The 23,880-nt window shown below is 52.7% G+C and overlaps 1 protein-coding gene across 1 annotated transcript in view; it reads left to right on the top strand.

Moving 5' to 3' along the window:
• The first annotated feature begins 10,378 nt into the window (after window positions 1-10,378).
• The window catches only part of NCF1 (neutrophil cytosolic factor 1), a 16,028-nt gene continuing 2,526 nt past the window's right edge, over window positions 10,379-23,880 (top strand). Inside the window, exons 1-8 of the mRNA XM_011960587.1 lie at window positions 10,379-10,542; window positions 14,016-14,096; window positions 16,028-16,103; window positions 16,203-16,368; window positions 17,771-17,826; window positions 19,946-20,068; window positions 20,532-20,639; window positions 22,198-22,315. Coding sequence (XP_011815977.1) covers window positions 10,471-10,542; window positions 14,016-14,096; window positions 16,028-16,103; window positions 16,203-16,368; window positions 17,771-17,826; window positions 19,946-20,068; window positions 20,532-20,639; window positions 22,198-22,315 — 800 coding nt within the window. The 5' untranslated portion in view covers window positions 10,379-10,470. The remainder of the gene's footprint in view (window positions 10,543-14,015; window positions 14,097-16,027; window positions 16,104-16,202; window positions 16,369-17,770; window positions 17,827-19,945; window positions 20,069-20,531; window positions 20,640-22,197; window positions 22,316-23,880) is intronic.

The raw sequence follows: 23,880 nt of genomic DNA, 5'->3' as shown, positions 1-23,880 counted from the left end.
AGGTTGCAGGCACCCACCAACACACCTGGCTAAATTTTGTATTTTTAGTAGAGATGGGGTTTCACCATGTTGGCCAGGCTGGTCTGGCCTCAGGTATATACACGTATTTTTATTTTATATATATACACACACACAAAGGATTTCATTTAAGCCAGGTGCTATGGTGTACAGCTGTAGTCCTAGCTACTAGGGAGGCTGAGATGGGAGGATCACTTGAGCCACTGCAGTGATTACACCACTGCACTCCAGTCTGGGTGACAGTGAGACCCTGTCTCTTAAAAAGAAGAGCCCTTAGCTACCTGCATTAATTAATGAACAGGCAGTGCATTTCTGTGTGTGTTGTTTTGTTTTTTTTTTTTTGAAGACGGAGTCTCACTCTGTTGCCCAGGCTGGAGTGCAGTGGTGCAATCTTGGCTCACTGTAACCTCCGCCTCCTGAGTTCGAGATTCTCCTGTCTCAGCCTCCCGAGTAACTGGGATTACAGCCACCCACCACCACGCCCAGCTAATTTTTGTATTTTTAGTAGAGACGGGGTTTCGCTATGTTGGCCAGGCTAGTCTCAAAGTCCTAATCTCAAGTGATCCGCCTGCCTCGGCCTCCCAAAGTGCTGGGATAACAGGCGTGAGCCACTGCGCCTGACCTCAGGCAGTGCATTTCTAAAAGGCGGATAGTGTGATTCTTCAGAGGGTGAAGGGGAAGTTAAACTTGCCCGTTAAAATCTTCATTAGCCCAGTAGTCTGGATTGAAAAAGCAATACAGTGCAAGTAGGTGTCTTCAGTTGCATTTTGAAGTAGGTTGGTCTCTATATTTCTTTTATTTTCGAGACAGAGTTTCGCCCTTGTTGCCCAGGCTGGAGTGCAATGGCACAATCTCAACTCACTGCAACCTCCACCTCCCAGTTCAAGTGAGTCTCCTGCCTCAGCCTCCTGAGTAGCTGGGATTACAGGCATGTGCGACCACACCTGGCTAATTTGTATTTTTAGTAGAGACAGGGTTTCTCCATGTTGGCCAGGCTGGTCTTGAACTCCCGACCTCAGGTGATCCGCCCACCCTGGCCTCCCAAAGTGCTAGGATAACAGGCGTGAGCAACTGTGCCTGGGCCGTAGGCTGGTTTTTCTGAGCCTCCTCCAGGTGCCCATTTCTGCTTTTTTTTTCTCTCCAAAGATCAAAAGTTCCACTGGCAAGGAAGATCAAGGGACCAGGCCTTTCTAGTTTCCACATTATACCCCAAGCGCTGGTCTTAGTAAATTCGAGGCACCTGGTGGATTTAACCATTCGGGGGCAGATAAGGGTCACACACCAAAGGGGCATCTTTTGGAAAGTCACTGCCCAGTGACCACTTCCATCTTCTGGAAGGTCGCTGCTCGTCTTCCTAAATGGAAGCCCCAGTTTCTGGACTTGGGTGTGTTTTGAGGATTTGATGTTCTCCAAAAGTGCCTCAGTTTCCCTATGATGGGGAAGAGGAAGGGGACAGATTTTAAGAATCCTGGAGGCCGCTGTCCCTGTCCTTAGACCTGCGAGTCCAGGGAGATGACCACAGACAGGGCTGTGGGCCCTTCACTCTCAAAAGCATCACTTTCCCTGCCTGGAGTTCAGATCCTGCCCGGATTCATGGTGGGAAGTGAGCTCTGGCTCTCTGTACTTCACCCACGGCCACCCGCGCTCCTGGCTCACAGGCAGACAGGATGCAGCTTGCAGCCGGTTGTAGAAATCACAGGTTCCTAGGGGCCTGGTGGCCCATCAGTGACAAAGGGCAGGTGGACCTGGTATGGCTGCACCACAGGGGCTTTCTCACCCTGGGAACTGGGCTAAAAACCAAGCCCAGACTGTGGCCCATGCTTTTGTCCCCCCAGCTGCCTCGAGGTCCCTCCCTGCTTGCCTCCTGCACCCCCACCCCCCCTTAATTCTTTTTTTTTTTTCCCCCGAAGACGGAGTCTCGCTCTGTTGCCCAGGCTGGAGTGCAGTGGTGCAATCCTGGCCCCCTGCAACCTCCGCCTACTGGGTTCAAGCTATTCTCCTGCCTCAGCATCCCGAGCAGCTGGGATTACAGGTGTCCACCACCACACCCAGCTAATTTTTGTATTTTTAGTAGAGACGGGCTTTCACATGTTGGCCAGGCTGATCTTGAACTCCTGACCTCAAGTCATCTGCCTGCCTGGACCTCCCAAAGTGCTGGGATTACAGGCGTGCGTGAACCACTGCGCCCAGCACCACGCCTTAATTTTGAGGAAGTGTTGGGAAAGCCGGCGCTGACATAGCTTGTGAGGCAAGCCCAGCTGGGGAAGGTGTTTCCTGCCTGACTTCCTCCCGAGAAGCAATAGCGGGGCCTGCTGTGGCATCCACTTCCTGCGGGGCCTCAAGGCTGCTCATGCCTCAGGCTACATAAAGCAGTGAGGACCCACGCAGGAGGAGACCCCTCCAGAGGTGTGAGGGCAATTTGGTGGACACAGGGCCAGCAAGAGAGCAGAGGGCCCACCTCCCAGAGCCTCAAATGCCACAGGCTGAGAAGGTCTAGCTACATCCAAAGGACCTGTTGAACTCCTGTCCCGATTGACTCTCAAACTGTCCCCTCCTGTACGGTGCCCACACCCTCCAGGGGAAACCCCTGGATAGACAGCAGTCACTGCAGGTCTCCAGAAAGACAAGGCCGGAACAGGGAACCCGGGGTGCATGTTCATGAAGCTGTGGCAAGTGTTGACACCACAGCCCCAAGTTTCTTTTTCTGGCCTGCGGGAGATGAGCTTCAGTCCCACGGAGGTGACAAGGTTGTCCTCATGCATGATGGGGATCTGCGGTGCCTCTGCACCTGTGTAAGCCCTCAGTGAGTAAGCCGCGTCTACAGGTCCCGCCTGTCTGCGGGCGGCCCGCCCCCAGCTCCAGGCCTGTGTGATGTAGCGACTGTCCCAGATCTCCCCTGGGAAGTGGCGCAGGGGCCTGGCCCTCGGCAAGTCCCAGAGGGAGCGCACCACCGCTGACTTTACTGCACTTCTTGGGGCTGGGGAGATGTGGAAATGGCCACTCCAGACCCGGTGACTGGTTGGCTCTTAGGACATGATTTCCTTATTACAGAAATTTGTTTCAAGTGTATAGAAATCACTATCGGCCAGGCGCGGTGGCTCATGCCTGTAATCCCAGCACTTTGGGAGGCCGAGGTGGGCGGATCACCTGAGGTCAGTAGTTTGAGACCAGCCTGGCCAACATGGAGAAATCCCGTCTCTACTAAAAATACAAAAATTAGCCAGGTGTGGTGGTGGGAGCCTGTAATCCCAGCTGCTCAGGAGGCTGAGGCGGGAGAATTGCTTGAACCCGGGAGGTGGGGGTTGCAGTGAACCGAGACTGCGCCACTGCACTCTAGCCTGGGCAACAGAGCGAGACTTTGTCTCAAAAAAAAAAAAAAAAAATTCACCGAAGCCCCCAGGGGTGGTGGTTTAGCCTTCCTGGGTGGCAGAGGGCATCTGGGCCCCTGAGCACGGAAGTGGGGCTCCCGCAGGGGCGGGGCTTGAAGAGTCCCCATTCCTGTGGTGCGTATTTGATGAGGGCCCATGTCGTGCCTGGAGCTGGGCCAGAAGCCACAGTGCAGTGCAGTGGTGACAGGCCCAGCCTGTCCATGGGCTTGGTTACTGTCAGCCTGGCCATGTCAGGGAAAGCTTCCAGGCCACCCACACAGCTGCACCACACCCAGACCAGCTCTCCAAGGGACATCATGGAACTGCCCCCACTGTCAGAGCCCCGGGCCGGTGGTCCCAGCAACTTGGGGTGCCTGCTGTCCTTCGTGTGACATTTCTTCATTCAAAGCTCAATTTAAACAGCAAGAAGCGGCCCTGCCTCCTACCTGGCAATTTCCCTGCCCCGCACCTTGGAGGCAGCCCCTGCGCAGTTTGTATCTGGTGACGGCCAACGTTTGCCACCCTAGTACTTGACCCTATTTAATCCTCACGGCAGCCCATGAAGTGGGTAGAATGGTTAGTGCCATTTCACAGATGAAAAGACGGAGGCTCAGGAAGCTTCAGCCACGTGCACAGCTCAGCCGTGGCCTGCACATCTCCCCACGCGGCCTGGGCCTCCGTCTGACTCCCCTGAGTTGAATGCCTAGGGCCTGAAGTCCATTCTCTCATGTCCCTAGGCTAAGGGCTGGAGATCAGGTCTAGGGGAGAAGGGAGTTCCCAGGGCTGTATTTCAGCTCTGTCCTGGGCCAGTCTCCCACGGGCAGGTCCCTGATTCCCCTCTGCCGAGGCCTCGGGGTCCACCTTGCCAAGCAGAGCCCAGCACAGGTGATTTGGTTGATAAAGGAAGACGGGTCTCTGGGGAGGCAGTGAGAGGCCCACGTTTCTGTTTTGCCTTTTTTTTTTTTTTTTTTGAAACGGAGTCTCACTTACTCTGTCTCCCAGGCTGGAATACAGTGGTGCGATCTCAGCTCACTGCAACCTCCACCTCCTGGGTTCAAGTGAGTCTCCTGCCTCGGCCTCCTGAGTAGCTGGGATTACAGGCATCTGCCACCACGTCCGGCTAATTTTTGTATTTGTAGTAGAGACGGGGTGTCACCATGTCAGCCAGGCTGGAGTGGCCAGCGTTTCTGCCTATTGACACCTGCCTGCCAATACAGGGTTGGTCACAGAGATCCAGCGTCATAGGTACCTTGGAGCCCATCCTGCTGCCCTAGGCAGGAGGAAGAGCTGGTCCTATGGGCTGGCCCGGGAGGCTACCACTCAGGGCTGTTCAAGGGGATGGATCCTGGCTGTCACTCACTCAAGAAGAGGCAGCAGGAGAGGCTTAGGTTAGACCTGGGAAAGAACTGTCCCACACAAAGGCTGATTTGCTCCAGTCCTAGGAACTGCTAGATTTCCTCTCCTGATAAATTGTGCCAGAGGGCACCGCGTGGGTCCCATGCCCTGACGCCAGCTCAGACGTGGAAGCCCCCACGGCCCGCCAGCCTGGCTTGAGGTGACAGCTTCCCTCATGAGCCCCCTTCCCCCACCCATTCATTCATTCATTCACATCGTTCAAGGGCAAGGCATGAGAGGGCAACAGTTAAATCATGGGCCTGGGTCCAGACTGCCTGAGTTCAATCATGGTTCTAGCCTGGCGCGATGGCTCATGCCTGTAACCCCAACACTTTGGGAGGACGAGGCAGGCAGATCACTTGAGGTCAGGAGTTCGAGACCAGCCTGGGCAACATGGGGAAACCCCATCTCTACAAAAAATACAAAAATTAGCTGGACATGGTGGCGGGAGCCTGTAATCCAAGCTACTCGGGAGGCTGACGCAGAATTTCTTGAACTGGGGAGGCGGAGGTTGCAGTGAGGCAGGATTGCGCCACTGCACTCCAGCCTGGGTGACAGAGCAAGACTCCGTCTCAAAACAAAAACAAAACATATCCCAGTTCTGCATTTACCAGCTGTGGCAATCTGTTTTCCTCTCCGTTTTCCCGTCTGTGAAGTGGGAAAAATTGGACCCACTCCCTGATAGCCTCCTTGTGAGGAGAAGATGTGATCGTAAATAGAAAGCACCTAGAATAGTGCTTGACATAGGGCGGGGTGGCGGGGTGAGGGGGCCCGTTCCTGTTAGCACTCGGGACGTGGGGGAATTCTTGGGGCCCTGGTATTGTTCTAACACCCAGTGATGGTTCACCAGCTGTCTCCTTTATAATAATTAGGTAAGAGATGCGGTTTTCGACATATTTCACAATACAAACATTTTTAGAAATTCTATTTCCTCCCCCTGAAAAAACTCTCTTATCTCTTTATTACTTCCTTCCTTAACTTTATTTTATTTTATTTTATTTATTTTTTTGAAATGGAGTCTCACTCTGTCACCTAGCCTGGAGTGCAGTGGTGTGATCTCGACTCACTGCAACCTCTGCCTCCTGGGTTCAAGCAGTTCTTCTACCTCGGCCTCCCAAGTAGCTGGGATTACAGGCTTGCGCCACCACACCTGGCTAATTTTTTAATTTTTAGTAGAGACTGAGCTTCACCATGTTGGCCAAGCTGGTCTCGAACTCCTGACCTCAGGTGGTCCCCCAATCTTGGCCTCCCAAAGTGCTGGAATTACAGGCATGAGCCACTGTGCCAACCTTTTTTTTTTTTTTTAATTAAAAAAATTATTTGGACCTTGTTTCATCCACACATTAAATTAAATCCTGGACAGACACAATGGCTCATGCCTGTAATCCCAGCATTTTGGGAGGCTGAGGCGAGAGGATCACTTGAGACTGGAGTTCGAGACCAGGCCAAGCAGCATCTGGAGACCCTGTCTCTACCAAAAATAAATAAATACATATAAAAAGCAGGAAAAAAAATCCTATGTCATCCTGAAAAAAGGCTGTGAACCTGCTACAGAGGTCATTACAAGGTCAAACTCAAGTTCGGAGCGCTTCCTGCCTCTGCTCAGCCGACAAACTTGCTGGATATCCTCCGTCTGCAGAGCACTGTGACAGGGTCTCAGGAGGCCACAGGAGGAGAGTGGAAAGATCACAGCCAGGGGTTCAGGGTGTCTACAGGACAAGCACCCTGGCCAGGCAGTTATGCAAGAGTGGAAAGACTGCTAGAGGAAGGGAAGGAAGTGCCGAGAGCCCACAAAAGTCTCTGCTTACAACGATCCCCACTCGAACCTTCCCCTGCCCACCTCCACATGCCCAGGTGAGCACCACTGCGGGTCTGGCATCTGTGCTGAGCCTTTTTTTTTTTTTTTTTTTTCCTGAGACAGAGTCTCACTCCGCTTCCCGGGCTGGAGCGCAGTGGCACAATCTCGGCTCACTGCAACCTCTGCTTCCCTGGTTCAAACGATTCTCCTGTCTCACCCTCCCGAGTAGCTGGGATTACAGGTGTGAGCCACCACACCCATCTAATTTTTGTATTTTTAGTAGAGACCGGGTTACAGCATGCTGGACAGACCTGACCTCAGGTGATCCACCCACCTCGGCCTCCCAAAGTGCTGGGATTACAGGCATGAGCCGCCACACCTGGTCCCACTTGTGGAACTAGCATCTATCTGCAGAGGAGGCAAACATCACCCACCACCTCCCGCTCCCTCCTTTCACTACTGTCCCCGCCATCATCCCAGAGGTCACCCTGGCTTCCAACACCACAGCCTGGCTTGGGTGGTTTTCAAGCCTCGTATAAATGACATCATCCGGAACATATGCTCTGTGCCTGCCTTCCTTCTGTCAGTGATGTGTCTGGAAGATTCCACGGTATCGCCCTGTGGGACAGTTCCTTGTCATTGCTGAGTAGGTCCTGTTGCAAATGCCTATCTCTCTGCATGGAAGGCTCCGAGATACATAGATGGAAATCACCATAGGAAGGGCTTGCAAGGCTGCTCACACCCAGGGCTGGGGACCTCGGGGTGGAGGTGGGGGACAGTAAGGACCCGAGGGAGCAGGTGCCGGCAGGTGATGTGACTTTTCTTCTCTATAAAGAAGCAAAGGCCGGGTGCGGTGGCTCACTGCTGTAATCCCAGCGCTTTGGGAGGCCGAGGTGGGCAGATCACTTGAGGTCAGGAGTTCGAGACCAGCTAGGCAATTTGGTGAAACCCCGTCACTATAAAAATACAAAAAATTAGCTGGCCATGGTGGTGCACACCTGTAATCCCAGCTACTCGGGAGGCTGATGCGGGAGAATTGCTTGTACCCAGAAGGCGAAGGTTGCAGTGAGCCGACATCGTGCCACTGCATGCCAGCCTGGGGCACAGAAAGAGACTCTGTCTCGAAAAGAAAAAAACAAAAGAAGAAGAAGTGAAGCACTTGCCAAGCAAATCTTTCAGAGCAGATGGAATGGACCCTACACTTCTTGGATAATAAAAGCAGGAACAGGCCAGGTGCAGTGGCACGTGCCTGTAGTCCCAACCTACCGGGGAGGCCAAGGCAGGAGGACTGCTTGAGCCCAGGAGTTAGAAGCTGCAGTGAGTTATGATCGTGCCTGGGTGACAGACGGAGGCCCTGTCTTTTTTTTTAAAAAAAAAAAAAAAAAAAAAAGACCAGGCCCAGCGACTCACGCCTGTTAATCCCAACACTTTGGGAGGCTGAGGCGGGTGGATCCCCTGAGCTCAGGTGTTCGAGACCAGCCTGGCCAACAGGGTGATACCCCTTCTCTACTAAAAATACAAAATTAGCCGGGCATGGTGGTGCGCACCTGTAATCCCAGCTACTCGGGAAGCTGAGGCAGGAGAATCGCTTGAACCCGGGAGGCAGAGGTTACAGTGAACAGAGATTGCACCACTGCACTCCAGCCTGGGCAACAAGAGAGAAACTTTGCCTCAAACAAATAAATAAAAGCCCAGTATGTCTCGGCTTTCATCTGCCAGGCCTCAACCCTCACCCCCAGGAGATCAGGTCCGGACCACGAGCTGATCCTGGGTTTGGGCAAGGGTGAGTTGGTGCAGCCCCGGCCTGCTGGGAGGCACAGGCTGCAGCTGAGGCTGGCCACTCATGAACTCATGACCTTGAATGAGCTCCAAAAGTTCTGGGCCTCCCAGGCTCTAGGGGGAGTGGGAGAGAGAGGCCTCAGCCTGTCTCTGGGCACGCTGCTCCCTCCTCACCTCTTTGTCCCAAATCCCCTTCCTGGCAAAGCTGATAGTCTTATTTCACTCTGGAAGAAACTGAGTCAGCTCTAAGGAACAATTCAATGAACGATTTGCTTACTTGAGGATCGGAACTCAAGTCTCACTCAAAGTCTGTGCCATTTTCATCCCAGCTGTCACTGGCCCTCATCCACACATAGCCAAGGACGAGCACCTAGCACTTGCAATGCACACTCCCATGCCCATGTTCATTCACTCATTTATTCACTCATTCATTCACTCATTCATTCACCCATTCATTCACTCATTCATTCATTCACTCATTCATTCATTCACTCCTTCATTCACTCACTCACTCCTTCATCCACTCATTCATTCACTCATTCATTTACTCACTCACTCATTCATTCATTCACTCATTCATTCATCACTCATTCATTCACCCATTCATTCACTCATTCATTCAGTCCTTCATTCACTCACTCACTCCTTCATTCACTCATTCATTCACTCATTCATTCATTCACTCATTCATTCATTCACTCTTTCATTTACTCATTCATTCATTCACTCATTCACTCATTCATTCATTCACTCACTCATTCCTTCACTCAGTGAATGTTGCAGTCACGATCCAAATATTTATAGTCTCTGTATGTCAGGCACTAGATGGAGGGGCTGGGGCTACAGCCCCTGATAACCCGGTCATGCCCTAGCTTTCCTGGGACACACATTGTGGAAAGAAGAGACTAAAAAAATTAAGTCAGGCCAGGCACGGTGGCTCATGCCTGTAATCCCAGCTCTTTGGGAGGCAGAGGCAAGGCCAGGTGTGGTGGCTTACGCCTGCAATCCCAGCCCTTTGGGAAACTGAGGTGGGAGGATCACCTGAGGTTGGGAGTTCAAGACCAGCCTGGTCAACATGGAGAAATCCAGTCTCTACTAAAAAAAACAAAAAAATTAGCCAGGTGTGGTGGCACATGCCTGTAATCCCAGCTACTCGAGAGGCTAAGGCAAGAGAATTGCTTGAACCTTGGAGGCGGAGGTTGCAGTGAGCCGAGATCATGCCATTGCACTCAAGCTTGGGCAACAAGAGCGAGACTCCATCTCAAAACAAAATAAAACAAAACAAAAACAGTGGGAGGCAGAGGTAGGAGGATCATTTGAGGCCAGTAGTTTGAGACCATCCTGGGCAACATAGCAGGACCCTGTCTGTACAAAAAAATTTTAAAATATTAGCCGGGCATGGTGGAACGCACCTGAAGTCCCAGCAGCTCCACAGGCTGAGGCAAGAGGATCGCTGGAGCCCAAGAGTTGGAGGCTGCAGTGAACTGATCACACCACTCTGCTTGAGCCTGGATAACAAAGCAAAACCCTGTCTCAAAGAATAATAGCAATAATAATAAATAAAAATAACATGCAATTGGTGATGCATCAGTGATAATAAGTGCTCTGCAGAAAAAGGAGGCAGGAAGAGGCTGAGGAAGGTATGAAGTTTGCTGTGCAATGTGAAGTTATCAAGGAAGGCTTCTTGGAAGAGGTGACATTTGAGCAGAGAAATGGAGGAGAGAGTTATGGAGGGAAGACGATGAATGGGGGGAACATGGTCAAGGCGGGGAATATGGTCAAGGGGGGAATGATGGTCAAGGGGACACAGCAAATGCAAAGGCCCTGAGGCAGGAGCAGCTTGGTTCACCCCCAAAACCCGTGGGGTCCATGTAGGTGACAGGAAGGACAAGTGTAAACTCTTTTCCTTGTCCTTGCAGGTGTGTGTGAATGTGACTCTACCCATTTACACCCTGCAAGCCTGAAGAGTCCCCAGAAACTGAAAGAAGAAGCAAAGCCTTTTTCTGTACCCTCCCTGCCCCCTGTCCCGACCGCGACAGAAGCGACTTCCTCTTTCCAGTGCATTTAAGGCGCAGCCTGGAAGTGCCAGGGAGCACTGGAGGCCACCCAGTCATGGGGGACACCTTCATCCGTCACATCGCCCTGCTGGGCTTTGAGAAGCGCTTCATACCCAACCAGCACTATGTGAGTAGCTGGTGGAGGGGATCCCATGGCGGGGATACGGGAGGGACACCGCGGCCACCCTTACAGTCCCAAGGCCAACCAGCTCCAGTGAGGACTAAGGGGGCAGGGTCTTAGCACCCAGTCTCTGGTCTTTGGGCCTGGATCTACCCCTCTGATCCTGGACTCCACCCAGGGAAGACAGTTCCCTTGGACCTGCCCTGGGCCCCAGCCCTTTACTGTCCCCACCTGTGTCCCCAGCCAGGCCCTCAGACTTAGCCAGGAGTCCTCCTTCTGCTCCCCTGCCATGGCCAGGCAGCCTAGCACTCTCTCAGGTCCAAGGCCCACTCCTCCAGGAAGCCTTCCCTGACTAGCCCCGCTATCAGAGAGTGGCCCTCCCGGGAGGGAGGCCTGGAAACTAAAGCTCTCTCTCTCTCCCCAGCTGCTTGTAGTGTCAGTTAGAGTCTTATCCTCTCCAGTAGGGTGACACCATCACAGGGGCCAAGAGTCCTCCCATCAGTCCCCTGGGAGGCTAGACAAATGCCTGCTCAGACAGGAAAGTCCACTGGGTCCCCTAATCCCATAGGAACGCCAGGGAGAAACCACATTTAGGAAATTGAATGAAGGTTGTATGGAACATTTAGTCTTATGTGCCAAGACCTTTCTCTTTTTTGTTGCGTTTTGTTTTTTGAGACAGAGTCTTGCTCTGTTGCCCAGGCCAGAGTGCAGTGGCATGATCTCAGCTCACTGCAACCTCCGTCTTCTGGGTTCAACTGGTTCTCCTGCCTCAGCCTCCAGAGTAGTTGGGATTACAGCTGCCCGCCACCACACCTGGCTAATATTTGTACATTTAGTAGAGACAGGGTTTCACCATGTTGACCAGGCTGGTCTCAAACTCCTGACCTCAAAGTGATCCACCCACTTCGGCCTCCCAAAGTGCTGGGAGCCACCATTCCTGGGCCTGTTTTTTTGAAATGAGGTCTGGAGTGCAGTGGTGCGATCATAGCTCACTGCAGCCTCGACCTGCCAGGCCCAAGCGATCCTCCTGCCTCAGCCCCTTGAGTAGCTGGGGCTACAGGCACACACCACCACTCCTGGCTAATTTTTAAAATTTTTGTAGAGATGAGGTTTCACTATGTTGTACGGGCTAATCTTCTCGCTCTGTGGCCCAGGCTGGAGTGCAGTGGCCGGATCTCAGCTCACTACAAGCTCCGCCTCCCAGGTTCACTCCATTCTCCTGCCTCAGCCTCCTGAGTAGCTGGGACTACAGGCGCCCGCCACCTCGCCCGGCTAGTTTTTTGTACTTTTTAGTAGAGACGGGGTTTCACCGTGTTAGCCAGGATGGTCTTGAACTCCTGACCTTGTGATCTGCCCGTCTCGGCCTCCCAAAGTGCTGGGATTACAGGCTTGAGCCACTGCGCCGGGCCTGTACAGGCTAATCTTGAACTCCTCGGCTTAAGCAACTCTCAACTCTCTGGTCTCAGCCTCCCACAGTGCTGGATTACAAGCGTGAGCTACCGTGCCTAGTCACTTTTCTCCTTTTCTTTGTAACTTTCAGTTTTGAAATTTCAAATTTACAGAAAGGCTACTGGGCTTCAAAACAGTACCAATCACTCCAATAATCTTTCCCTCACCTTCATCCGCACCTCTCTTTCTGGGTATATTTTGTGAATTATTTGAGAATGAGTTGAAGTCATGTTTCTTTACCTCTCAATACTAGTTGTTAGGCATTTCTTAAAATCAAGGGCATTCTCTTACATAATCACAATGCACGTGTCAAAATCAGGAAATTAACATGGACAAAACACCATTATCCACCCACAGACTTTACTGAGATTCCCCCGATTATCCTACTTGTCCTCTGCAGTAAAAACTTTTTTCAGGTCTAGGATCCACTCAAGGATCCATGTCATGGTCTTTAACCTTCTTTAATCTGGATCAGTCTTTTTATATTGTTTCTTTTACTTTTTTTTTTTTTTTGGCACAGTGTCTCACTCTGTCACCAGACTGGAGTGCGGTGGTGCCATCTCAGTTCACTGCAACCTCTGCCTCCCAGGTTCAAGAGGTTCTCCTGCCTCAGCCTCCTGAGTAGCTAGGAATACAGGTGCCCGCCACAATGCCCAGCTCGTATTTTCTGGTAGAGACAGGGTTTTGCCATGTTGATCCTGGATCAGTTTTTTTTGTTTGTTTGTGTTTTGTTTTTATGAGATGGAGTCTTGCTCTGTCACCCAGGCTGGAGTGCAGTGGCGCGATCTCCACTCACTGTAACCTCCACCTCCTGAGTTCAAGCAATTCTTGTGCCTCAGCCTCCTGAGTAGCTGGGATTACAGGCATGCGCCACCACGCCCAGCTAATTTTTGTATTTTTAGTAGAGACAGGGTTTCACCATGTTGGCCAGGCTGATCTCGAACTCCTGACCTCAGGTGATCTGCCCGCCTCAACCTCCCAAAGCGCTGGGATTACAGGCGTGAGCCACCGCACCCAGCTGATTCTGGATCAGTCTTAATCAGTCTTTGTCTTTTGCAACTTTGATGTTTTGCAGAGAGCAGGCCAGTTACTTTTACAATGTCCCTTGGTTTGGGTTTCCCTTCATTAGATTCAGTTTGCTCATCCAAGTCAGTGGATGTTAGATGCGATGTTGTCTTCTTTTTAATTTTTTTGAGAGGGAGTCTCACTCTGTCACCCAGGCTGGGGTGCAGTGGCACAACCTCGGCTCACTGCAGCCTGCACCTCCCGGGTTCAAGCAATTCTCCTGCCTCAGCTGGGACCACAGATGTGCGGCACCACACCCGGCCAATTTTTGTATTTTTAGTAGATATGGGGATCTCGCTATGTTGCCCAGGCTAGTCTCGAACTCCTAAACTCAAGCGATCTTCCCACCTCAGTCCTAAAAAGTGCTGGGATTCCAGGTGTGAGCCACCGTGCGCAGCCTAGGTCCTACTTTTTTTTTTTTTTTTGAGACGGAGTCTCGCTGTGTCGCCCAGGCTGGAGTGCAGTGGCCGGATCTCAGCTCACTGCAAGCTCCGCCTCCCGGGTTTACGCCATTCTCCTGCCTCAGCCTCCGGAGTAGCTGGGACTACAGGCGCCCGCGACCTCGCCCGGCTAGTTTTTTGTATTTTTTAGTAGAGACGGGGTTTCACCGTGTTAGCCAGGATGGTCTTGATCTCCTGACCTCGTGATCCGCCTGTCTCGGCCTCCCAAAGTGCTGGGATTACAGGCTTCAGCCACCGCGCCTGGCCGCCTATGTCCTACTTTTATCTCCAATTTACAGATGAGTCCATTTGAGAGAAGCTGACCATCTTGCCCTGGGTCTCAAGGCTGGGGTGTGGCAGCACTGGGGTCCACGTTTGTGCCTTTTCTGCAATCCTGGACCACCCCAAAGATGTCCCTCACCCAATCCTCTGGACTTCCTCCAGGGGGTAGTGGGATCCTGGGTGCACACAGCAAAGCCTCTTTGGAAGCTGAATGGAGTCCCCCCCACTCTGGCCTTCCCCCAGGTGTACATGTTTCTGGTGAAATGGCAGGACCTGTCCGAGAAGGTGGTGTACCGGCGCTTCACCGAGATCTACGAGTTCCATGTGAGTGTGGGGACGGAGGAGAGAGAGGGACCCACTGTTCCAGCTCCACCCTTTGGGGAGGACCTTAGCCCAGGTAGTGCGGAAACTGCAGAACCCAGAATCCCCTCCCAGACCACAGTTAAAGGGGATTTATTTATTTATATATATTTTTGTGACAGCGTCTTGCTCTGTCACCCAGGCTGCAGTGCAATCATGGCTCACTGCAGCCTCAACCACTGGGGCTCAAGCGATCCTGCTGCCTCAGCCTCCTGAATAGCTGGGACTGTAGGTGCACATCACCGTGTGTGGCTAATTTTTTGTATTTTTTGTAAAGACGGGGATCTCACTATGTTGCCTAAGCTGGTCTTGAACTCCAGACCTCAAGTGATCCTCCTGCCTTGGCCTCCCAAAGCTAAGGGGGTATTTTAAAAAACATTTTTCCCCCTGAAACATTTAAGTAGTCTTGCTGAAAACAATGAATAAAATGAGAAACACCAAATTCTCATTTTAAAGTAAAACAGACAGGATCTCCCAGAACGTTCCTAGAACGGAACCATTCTTACCACTTTTTTTTTTTTTTTTGAGATGGAGTCTCGCTCTGTCGCCCGGGCTGGAGTGCAGTGGCCGGTTCTCAGCTCACTGCAAGCTCCGCTTCCTGGGTTCACACCATTCTCCTGCCTCAGCCTCCGAGTAGCTGGGACCACAGGCGCCCGCCACCTCGCCCGGCTAGTTTTTTGTATTTTTTAGTAGAGACGGGGTTTCACCGTGTTAGCCAGGATGGTCTCGATCTGCTGACCTCGTGATCCGCCCGTCGTGGCCTCCCAAAGTGCTGGGATTACAGGCTTGAGCCACCGCGCCCGGCCTACCATTCTTACCACTTTTGAAAAACAAAGCCAAGTTCTAGATCCCGAATAACAAATGCACCTGCTGGTAAACATTCTCCTCGTGGTTGTGGTCCCAATGGTAGTTATTTTCCTAAATTTTACATTTGTATCTTCTTAAGAATGAGTTATCAGTTTTTTTAATATTCGTTTTTCTTTTGAGATGAGGTCTTGCTCTGTCACCCAGGCTGGGGTGCAATGGTGAGATCTCGGCTCACTGCAGCCTCAACTTCCAGGGCTGAAGCGATTCTCCCATCTCAGCCTCCCATGTTGAGATCACAGGTGTGCACCACCACACCTGGCTCCTTTTCCTGATTTGTTTTTTGCAGAGATGGGGTTTCACTGTGTTGCCCAGGCTGGTCTCTAACACTTGGACTCAAGTGATCCTCCCGCCTCAGCCTCCCAAATTGCTAGGATTACAGGTTTGAGCCCCTGAACCTGGTCAACCTGAGTTTTAAGAGGATCCCTCTGGTGACTGGATTGAGGACAGACAGGGTGGACGGGGGCCTGGTAGTGGCTAGGGTCAGGAGGGTGGTGTTGGTGGGAAGCGGTCAGATCCGAAAGAGGTTTGGGGATTGGAAGCAAAAGGATTTGCTGGTGACTTGCACGTGGGAGGCAGAGAGGCCAGTGCCTCTGCTAATCAAGGAATCCAGATTGCCACCGAAATTTCTAGGCCCGAGATATTAAGGCAGTGTCTCACTTTGTCACCCAGTTTGGAGTGCAATGGTGCCATCTCTGCTCACTGTAACCTCCGCCTCCCAGGTTTAAGCGATTCTCCCACCTCAGCCTCCTGAGTAGCTAGGATTACAGGCGTGCGCCAACACTCCCAGCTAATTTTTGTGTTTTTAGTAGAGATGGAGTTTCACCATGTTGGCCAGGCTGGTCTTGAACTCCTGACCTCAAGTGATCCACTCGCGACAGCCTCCCAAAGTGCTGGGATGACAGGCGTGAGCTACCACACTCAGTCTTTTAGGTAGTTTTGAGAGGTATTTAGGTCACTTCCAATCTCGTGCTTTTCCAAGTGTTGTAAACTACAAATATTCCTTGTCTTCTTGTCTTTTTAATGTTTAGAAAACCTTAAAAGAAATGTTCCCTATTGAGGCAGGGGCGATCAATCCAGAGAACAGGATCATTCCCCACCTTCCAGGTGAGCGCGGGGCTGAGCTGCCTGTCGGGGGGTTGGTGGCGGGGGCTCAGCTGCCCTCCCAGCCCCTCTCGGGCTTGACCTCATGTTCTCTGGTGCCAGCTCCCAGGTGGTTCGACGGGCAGCGGGCCGCCGAGAACCGCCAGGGCACGCTTACTGAGTACTGCAGCACGCTCATGAGCCTGCCCACCAAGATCTCCCGCTGTCCCCACCTCCTCGACTTCTTCAAGGTGCGCCCCGATGACCTCAAGCTCCCCACGGACAACCAGTGAGTGGCCTTTTCACCCTGCCAGGCGGGAGAGGGAAGGGGGTGGGACTTTCCGTGTTTTGCAGATGAGGAAACCGAGGCTCAGAGAGGGAAAGCCGCCTTCTCAGAGCCACACAGCCAGAAAGAGGAGGCAGATTCCACTTCCGGTCCCTGTGACCCCGCCAAGCCTCCACCTTCATCTTTCACACCTCAGGGCACTGGGGGAGGCACTCGGGGCCGGAGGTCCAAAGTCTTGGGTCCTCATCCTGACCCTGCGGCAACCTGGCCATGGGACCCGGAGCCGGCCACCACTGCTCTCTGAATGCAGGTTCTCCATTTCTATAACGGGCAGTGAGGATCAGATGAAGCACTGGGTGTCTTGCGGAGCTCGCCAGAAGGATGTGGGGTTGATGCCTCTGCTAAGTACTGAGCAGGTCTAGGGTCTCCTGTACCCAGGACCCTGTGTGGAAGGCACCTGAGAGGCTGAGGGAGCTCTAGGCAGGCTGGGGAAGTTCCCTTCTCCACCCCTCTCTGGTCACTGAAGCTCAAAGTGGGGGGCATGAGGACAGGACGTTACCCCCTCTCCAAGGCACCCAGGCTGCCAAGACAGAGACAGGCGGCATTGCTCCGCCCAGCACTTATTGACCCTTGAAGGTGTCCCCTGGTCCAAGGAAGGGCAGTTCTCATCAGCCTGGGAGGTGGGGGAAGGATGGACTCCACAGTGGGGTCCGCTCCTCATTGCCTGCTCTCTCAGGGCTCCAGAAGGAGGAAGAGGCTGGGCACAGTGGCTCACGCCTATAATCCCAGCACTTTGGAAGGTCGAGGTGGGCGGATCACCTGAGGTCAGGGGTTCGAGACCATCCTGGCCAACATGGTGAAACCCCATCTCTACCAAAAATATAAAAATTTAGTCAGGCATAGTGGCATGCTCCTGTAAACCCAGCTACTTGGGAGGCTGAGGCAGGAGAATCGCTTGAACCCTGGAGGCAGAGGTTGCAGTGGGCTGAGATCGTGCCACTGCACTCCAGCCTAAGTGACAGAGCAAGACTCTGTCTCAAAAAAAAAGAAGAAGAAGAAGGAGAAGGGGAAGGGGAAGGGGAAAGGGAAGGGGAAGGGGAAGGGGAAAGAAGATGGTCTGGGAGCTCTCAAGAGCATTTCCCAGGTTTAGGGCATCCTTAGAGTCTGCAGGCGGCTATGCAGTGTCCTCCTCATGTCCCTCCCTTGGGCTGCCCGAGCAGATCCCCCCGCCCCTGTCACTTCCTGAAGCCCTTCCTCAGCCAGTCCAGTTGCTCTCTTCTCTCCGCAGTGCCCCTTCCCTTCCCCAGGTCCCTTTTCTCTTGGGGAGTTCTTCTGTAGCTCTACCCAGCGCCTCTCCTTCCTCCGTGGGAAGCTGAGGGTCTCACCCAGACTGTTCTCTCCTCAGGACAAAAAAGCCAGAGACATACTTGCTGCCCAAAGATGGCAAGAGTACCGCAGCAGGTGAGAGGACAGTGGGGCAGCCAGGGGCAGGGTCACCCCGAGGAGATCCAGAGTTGGGGGGTGTTCAGGGAAAAAAGCGGGGACTGGAAGCAGATCGGGAGGGCTCACAGCTACCCTACTGAAGAATTGGGTCTTTGGGTCGGGTGCGGTTGGTCATGCCTGTAATCTCAGCACTTTGGGAGGCCGAGGTGGGCGGATCACTTGAGGTCAGGGGTTCGAGACCAGCCTGGCCAACATGGAGAAACCCCATCTCTACTAAAAATCCAAATTAGCCAGGTGTGGTGGTGGGCGCCTGTAGTCCCAGCCACTTGGAAGGCTGAGGCAGGAGAATCGCTTGAACCTGAGAGATGGAGTTTGCAGTGAGCCCAGATCATGCCATTGCACTCCAGCCTGGGTGACAGAGCCAGACTCCATCTCAGAAAAAAAAAAAAAAAAGAAGAAGAAGAAGAAGAAGAAGAATTGGGTGTTTGGAAGGTCCTTGGAGACTGAAAGGAGCCCTTTGCAGGCGGCAGTGCAGAGACCAGCACAGACCCTGGCTCCCGGCAGCCGGGGCAGTGTTTGTGGCTGAATGAATGAACAGGCTTTGGAGGCCAACATGGCCTTCAGAGGTGATGCAGGGCTGTGGCAGTTTCTAATATTATTGCACAGTCTCTGCTAATAACAACAACAATAATAATAATAGCTAACATTAGTGAAGCACTTACTCTGTGCCAGCCACTATTTTGTTTTTGTTGTTTTCAGTGGCAGGGTCTCGCTCTATTGCCCAGGCTGGAGTGAAGTGGTGTGATCGTAGCTCACTACAGCCTCGACCTCCTGGGCTGAAGCGATCCTCCCACCTCAGCCTCCCAAGTAGCTGGGATTACAGGTGTGTGCCACCATGCCCAGCTAATTTTTAAGTTTTTGGTAGAGATGGGGTCTCACTACATTGCCCAGGCTGGTCTTAAGCTCTTGGCCTCAAGCAACCCTCCTGCCTCGGCCTCCCAAAGTGCTGGGATTGCAGACATGAGCCACTGTGCCCGGCTTTTTCTTCTTGTAAGGACACCAGGCCTGTTGGGTTAGGGCCCACTCTAATGACCTCATTTTAACTTAATTACCTCTTGCAAGAGCCTATCTCCAAATACACCCACACTCTAAGGCATAGTGGCCCTGACTGGGGGGTTAGGACTTCAATATACGAAGTTTGAGAAGACTGATCTCAGCCAATAACAAACAGCATCAGCACCTCCTCGGCTGGATGAAGGGGCTGGTCAGAAACGCACTCAGGTCCCATGGTGGGCCTACTGAACAGGATAGGCATTTTAGCAAAATCCCAGGCATTCGAGTGCACCTTAAAGTTAGGAAAAGGCCAGGTGCTGTGGCTTATGCCTGTAATCTCGGCACTTCGGGAGGCCGAGGTGGGTGGATCACCTGAGGTTAGGAGTTCAAGACCAGCTTGACCAATATCTTGAAACTCCATCTCTACTAAATATATAAAAATTAGCTGGGCGTGGTGGCGGGTGCTTGTAGTCCCAGCTACTTGGGAGGCTGAGGCAGGTGAATTGCCAAGATGAATGAGCCAAAACTGTATCACTGCACTCCAGCCTGGGCGACAGAGCGAGACTCCATCTGAAAAAAAAAAAAAAAAAAAAAAAAGTTGGGAAAAGGCCAGGTGCAGTGGCTCCATGCCTGTAATCCCAACACTTTAAGAGGCTGAGGTGGGAGAATCCTTTGAGCCCAGGAGTTTAAGACCAGCCTGGGCATTGTCCCAAGACCTTGTGTTTACAAAAAATTAGCCAGGTCTAGTGGCATATGCCTGCAGTCCCAGCTATTCGGGGGGCTGAGGCAGGGAGATTGCTTGAGCCTAGGAGTCCAGGGCTGCAGTGAGCTGTGATCACGTCACTGTACTCTAATCTGGGCAACAGAGCAAGACTCTGTCTCCAAAAAAGAAAATAAAGTTGAGAAAGGCTCGCTAACTTCATCAGATGAAAACAAAGACATGCTTGAATTGGGAGGCCAAAGCCTGGAGAACGCTATGCGCCCAGGAAATGCAGGGCCGCAGAGACTCAGGATGCCAGCACCTGTTCTGGAGACCCAGATGGGCCCCGCAGTGCCCACTCACCCTGCCCTCCCTCTGCCCCAGACATCACTGGCCCCATCATCCTGCAGACGTACCGCGCCATTGCCAACTACGAGAAGACCTCGGGCACTGAGATGGCTCTGGCCATGGGGGACGTGGTGGAGGTCGTGGAGAAGAGCGAGAGCGGTCAGACCTCCCGCCCTACGGGGCTCCTTCCCCTGGTGCTCAGGAACCCACAGCCACAAGCCCGCTGCCAAGGCTCAGGCAGCCTGGTCCCTGGGGGGACTCTGGCTCCTTTAGGGGCCCTGAATGTCCTCCCCACACTGCGAGTCGCCCTCTCTCTGAGTGTGCACCCTGCAATGGCTGTGGGCATCTGTGCATGGCTGGCCGGGGTGGTGCATGTCTGAGTGTTCTGTCTGGGCGGGTATGGGACTGTCTGCTCATTACGAAGTGGGCTCAGAGCTATGATTCTGTGAGCATATGTGTATGCATGCATGTGACCTCGTTGTCCAGTGAGGTGAAGGTGACATTTCCAAATCTGAGCATTGGACATTGGTGTGTCTGTGTCCCTGTGTCCTCACCGTCCCTGATGACTGCAGGGAGCCTCCGGGTCCCACCCCTCAATCACATTCCCGCATCTCTGGCACAGGTTGGTGGTTCTGTCAGATGAAAGCAAAGCGAGGCTGGATCCCAGCGTCTTTCCTCGAGCCCCTGGACAGTCCCGACGAGACGGAAGACCCTGAGCCCAACTATGCAGGTGCTCCCTGCCCTCCCAGGCCATAGGGGTGTGGGAGAAAGGGGCAGGCGGGACCCAGGGATGTTGAGTGACTGCTTTGGAGTCTGGGCTGGTTGCTGGCTTGGCAGAAAAGTCAGGGCTGAGACCTCATCTTCTCTGGCTTGGGGGGCCCTGGCAGGTTGCGATGTCCTTGGACCGGACCGGGAACCAGGAGGAGGAGCGAACAATGGGGGAGGGTGGGAGGTCAGTTATGTCTATGGGCATGTGGTCAGGTACAGTGGGAAACTGAAGGATGAGCAGACCTTAGGCTCAGGAAGGAGGGCTGCCTGGAGGTGGGGGCGTCATCACTGACCAGAAAGGGAAAACTGGCAGTGCTGGGGCTGGATGGGGCCTGCATTGAGCTTGAAAAAAAACTATAATAGAATTGGTTACCATTTTATTTTATTTATTTATTATTTATTTATTTATCTTTGTTGTTGTTGTTGAGACAGCGTCTCACTCCCTTGCTCAGGCTGGAGTGCAGTGGTGTGATCTCGGTTCACTGCAATCTCTGCTGTCCTGGTTCAAGTGATTCTCCAGCCTCAGCCTCCGAGTAGCTGGGATTACAGGCATGCGCCACCACACCCAGCTAATTTTTGTATTTTTAGTAGAGACGGGTTTCACCATGTTGACCAGGCTGGTCTCGAACTTCTGACCTCAGGTGATCCACCTGTCTCAGTCTCCCAAAGGGCTAGGTGGGATTACAGGTGTGAGCCACTGCCCCTGGCCTGGTTACCCACATTTTAAAATGGCGTGATTTCACCCTTTTATGTGGATTTACAGCTTTTTTTTTTTTTTTCCACAAAGTCTGGCTCTGTCAACCCAGGCTGGAGTGTAGTAATGCAATCTCGGCTCACTGCAACCTTCGCCTCCTGGGTTCAAGCAATTCTTCCACCTCAGCCTCCTGAGTAGCTGGGATTACAGGCGTGCACCACCATGCCAGGCTAATTTTTGTATTTTTAGTAGAGATGGGGTTTCATCATGTTGGACAGGCTGGTCTCGAACTCCTGACCTCAGGTGATCCACTCACCTGGGCCTCCCAAAGTGCGGGGCTTACAGGCGGGAACCACCTCGTCCGGCCTGTGGCTATTGTTTAAACACTGGGAAGGCCTGCAGCCCCCAGGCTGACAGCCACAGCCAAGCAGTTCCCAGTGCCACGTGGACAGGTGCTCCACCCACCTACCCATGGCTGGTCTCTTGTCATATTTAGGTGTCTAGACAGACCTTCATCGTTGTGGAATCTGGTCCCCGGAGTGGGTGGCAATGAATGGGAGTGGACAAGCTCACCTGGGTGTAGGGGGCAGAGGGCAGAAGTCCAGAGTGTGCCCCCAGAGAGGGTGCCAGCAGGAGCTTGCCGAGGGAAACCGGGACGGAGTAGGCGGATGGAGGGAGGAGACCCAGAAGAGGGGGAACTGTGGGCCCTGGGTGGGTCTGGAGTGCCTGGAGGAAGCCCAGGTGCAGAGAGAAGACGACGGGACGGGTGGCGAGCCCCGGGCTGGCCAGATCTCACACCGTGCTCTGTGCCCCCGCCGTGGACCAGGTGAGCCGTACGTTGCCATCAAGGCCTACGCTGCTGTGGAGGAGGATGAGGTGTCCCTGCTCGAGGGCGAAGCTGTTGAGGTCATTCACAAGCTCCTGGACGGCTGGTGGGTCATCAGGTAGGAGGGCTCCGCTCCATCCAGGGCACCCACCCGAGTCAGCCCCAGCCAGGGTGGGAGTGTTTGAGGATCTGGGGTGACTTGTCCCTGGGATTCTGGGTAAGCCACTGCCCCTCTCTGGGCTCAGTTTCCATCTCAGTAGCAGGGAGGGGTGAGCCCACCCTGGCCTGTCTTGTGGGGATCCAATGTCCTTGTCCAAGTGCATGCGTCTTTGCTTTGTGATTTAGGATCTTTCCCTAACCACCTATTATTATTCCTTCTCTGGCAACATGGTGAACTGTTGTATAAATAATTACATTCCTGGCTGGGCGCAGTGACTCAGGCCTGTAATCCCAGCACTTTGGGAGCCCGAGGCAGGACGATCACGTGAGGTCAGGAGTTTGAGACCACCCTGGCCAACATGGCAAAACCTTGTCTCTACTAAAAATAGAAAAATTAGTCGGGTGTGTGGTGGGAGCCTGTTATCCCAGCTACTCAGGAGGCTGAGGCAGGAGAATTGCTTGAATCCAGGAGGCAGAGGTTGCAGTGAGCCGAGATCGCGCCATTGCACTCTAGCCTGGGCGACAAAGAGCAAAACTCCGTCTCAAAAAAAAAAAAAAAAAAAAAAAGATTACATTCTTTTATCATTCCTTTTTCTTTTAAAGCTTTCTTGTGGTTTGGTGCAGTGTCTCATGCCTGTAATCCCAACACTTTGGGAAGCTGAAGTGGGAGGATCACTCAAGGCTACAAGTTCAAGACCAACCTGGGCAATGTAGGGAGACCGCTGTCTCCACAAAAAAAATTTAAAAATTAGCTGTACGTAGTAGCACATGCCTGTAGCCCCAGCTACTCAAGAGGCTGAGGTGACAGGATTGCTTGACCCCAGGAGTTGGAGGCTGCAGTGAGCTACTGCACCACTGCACTTCAGCCTGGGTGATGGAACAAGGCTCTGTCTCTTTAAAAAAAAAAAAAAAAAAAAAAAGGCTTCCATTGCAATTCCCATCTGTGTATCCTCCAAATGAATGCAGAAATACTAATTTTTTTTTTTTTTCTTTCTGGTTCTGGGGAATCACAGAATTCTAGTGGCTGGGGGAGCCATTTCCCTGGAGCCACACACAGGGCCTCCCAGGTCCTTTCCTGTGTCTTCATTTTTTACAAATTTATTTATTTTTTGAGACAGGGTCTTGCTCTGACTTCCAGGCTGGAGCACAGTCATAACTCATTCAAGCGATCCTCCCGCCTCAGCCTCCCAAGTAGCTGGGACTACAGGTGAGCACCACCACATCTGGCTAATGTTTTTTAATTTTTTTGTAGGGATGGGGTCTCACTATGCTGCCAAGACTAGTCTTAAACTCCTGGCCTCAAGAGATCCTCCTGCCTTGGCCTCCCAAAGCACTGAGATTATAGGAATGAGCCTCCATGCTGGGCCTTTGCTGGCGTCTTGAGAGCCCTAGGTCACAGGACCAGCCTGGTGCCCTGCTGCAAGCTTATCTTAAAGCTAGGACCACAACATGCATACCTGCAGCCGGGCCCTGGGCCAGAGGGCTTTGAGGCAGCATTTCTCAGCTTTTTTTTTTTTTGAGAGG

The sequence above is a fragment of the Colobus angolensis genome, unplaced genomic scaffold (assembly GCF_000951035.1).
Source record: "Colobus angolensis palliatus isolate OR3802 unplaced genomic scaffold, Cang.pa_1.0 Scaffold516, whole genome shotgun sequence".
Classification (NCBI taxonomy): domain Eukaryota; kingdom Metazoa; phylum Chordata; class Mammalia; order Primates; family Cercopithecidae; genus Colobus; species Colobus angolensis.
The sequence above is the reverse complement of the archived record's forward strand: the minus strand, read 5'-3'. Positions and strand labels throughout refer to the sequence as shown.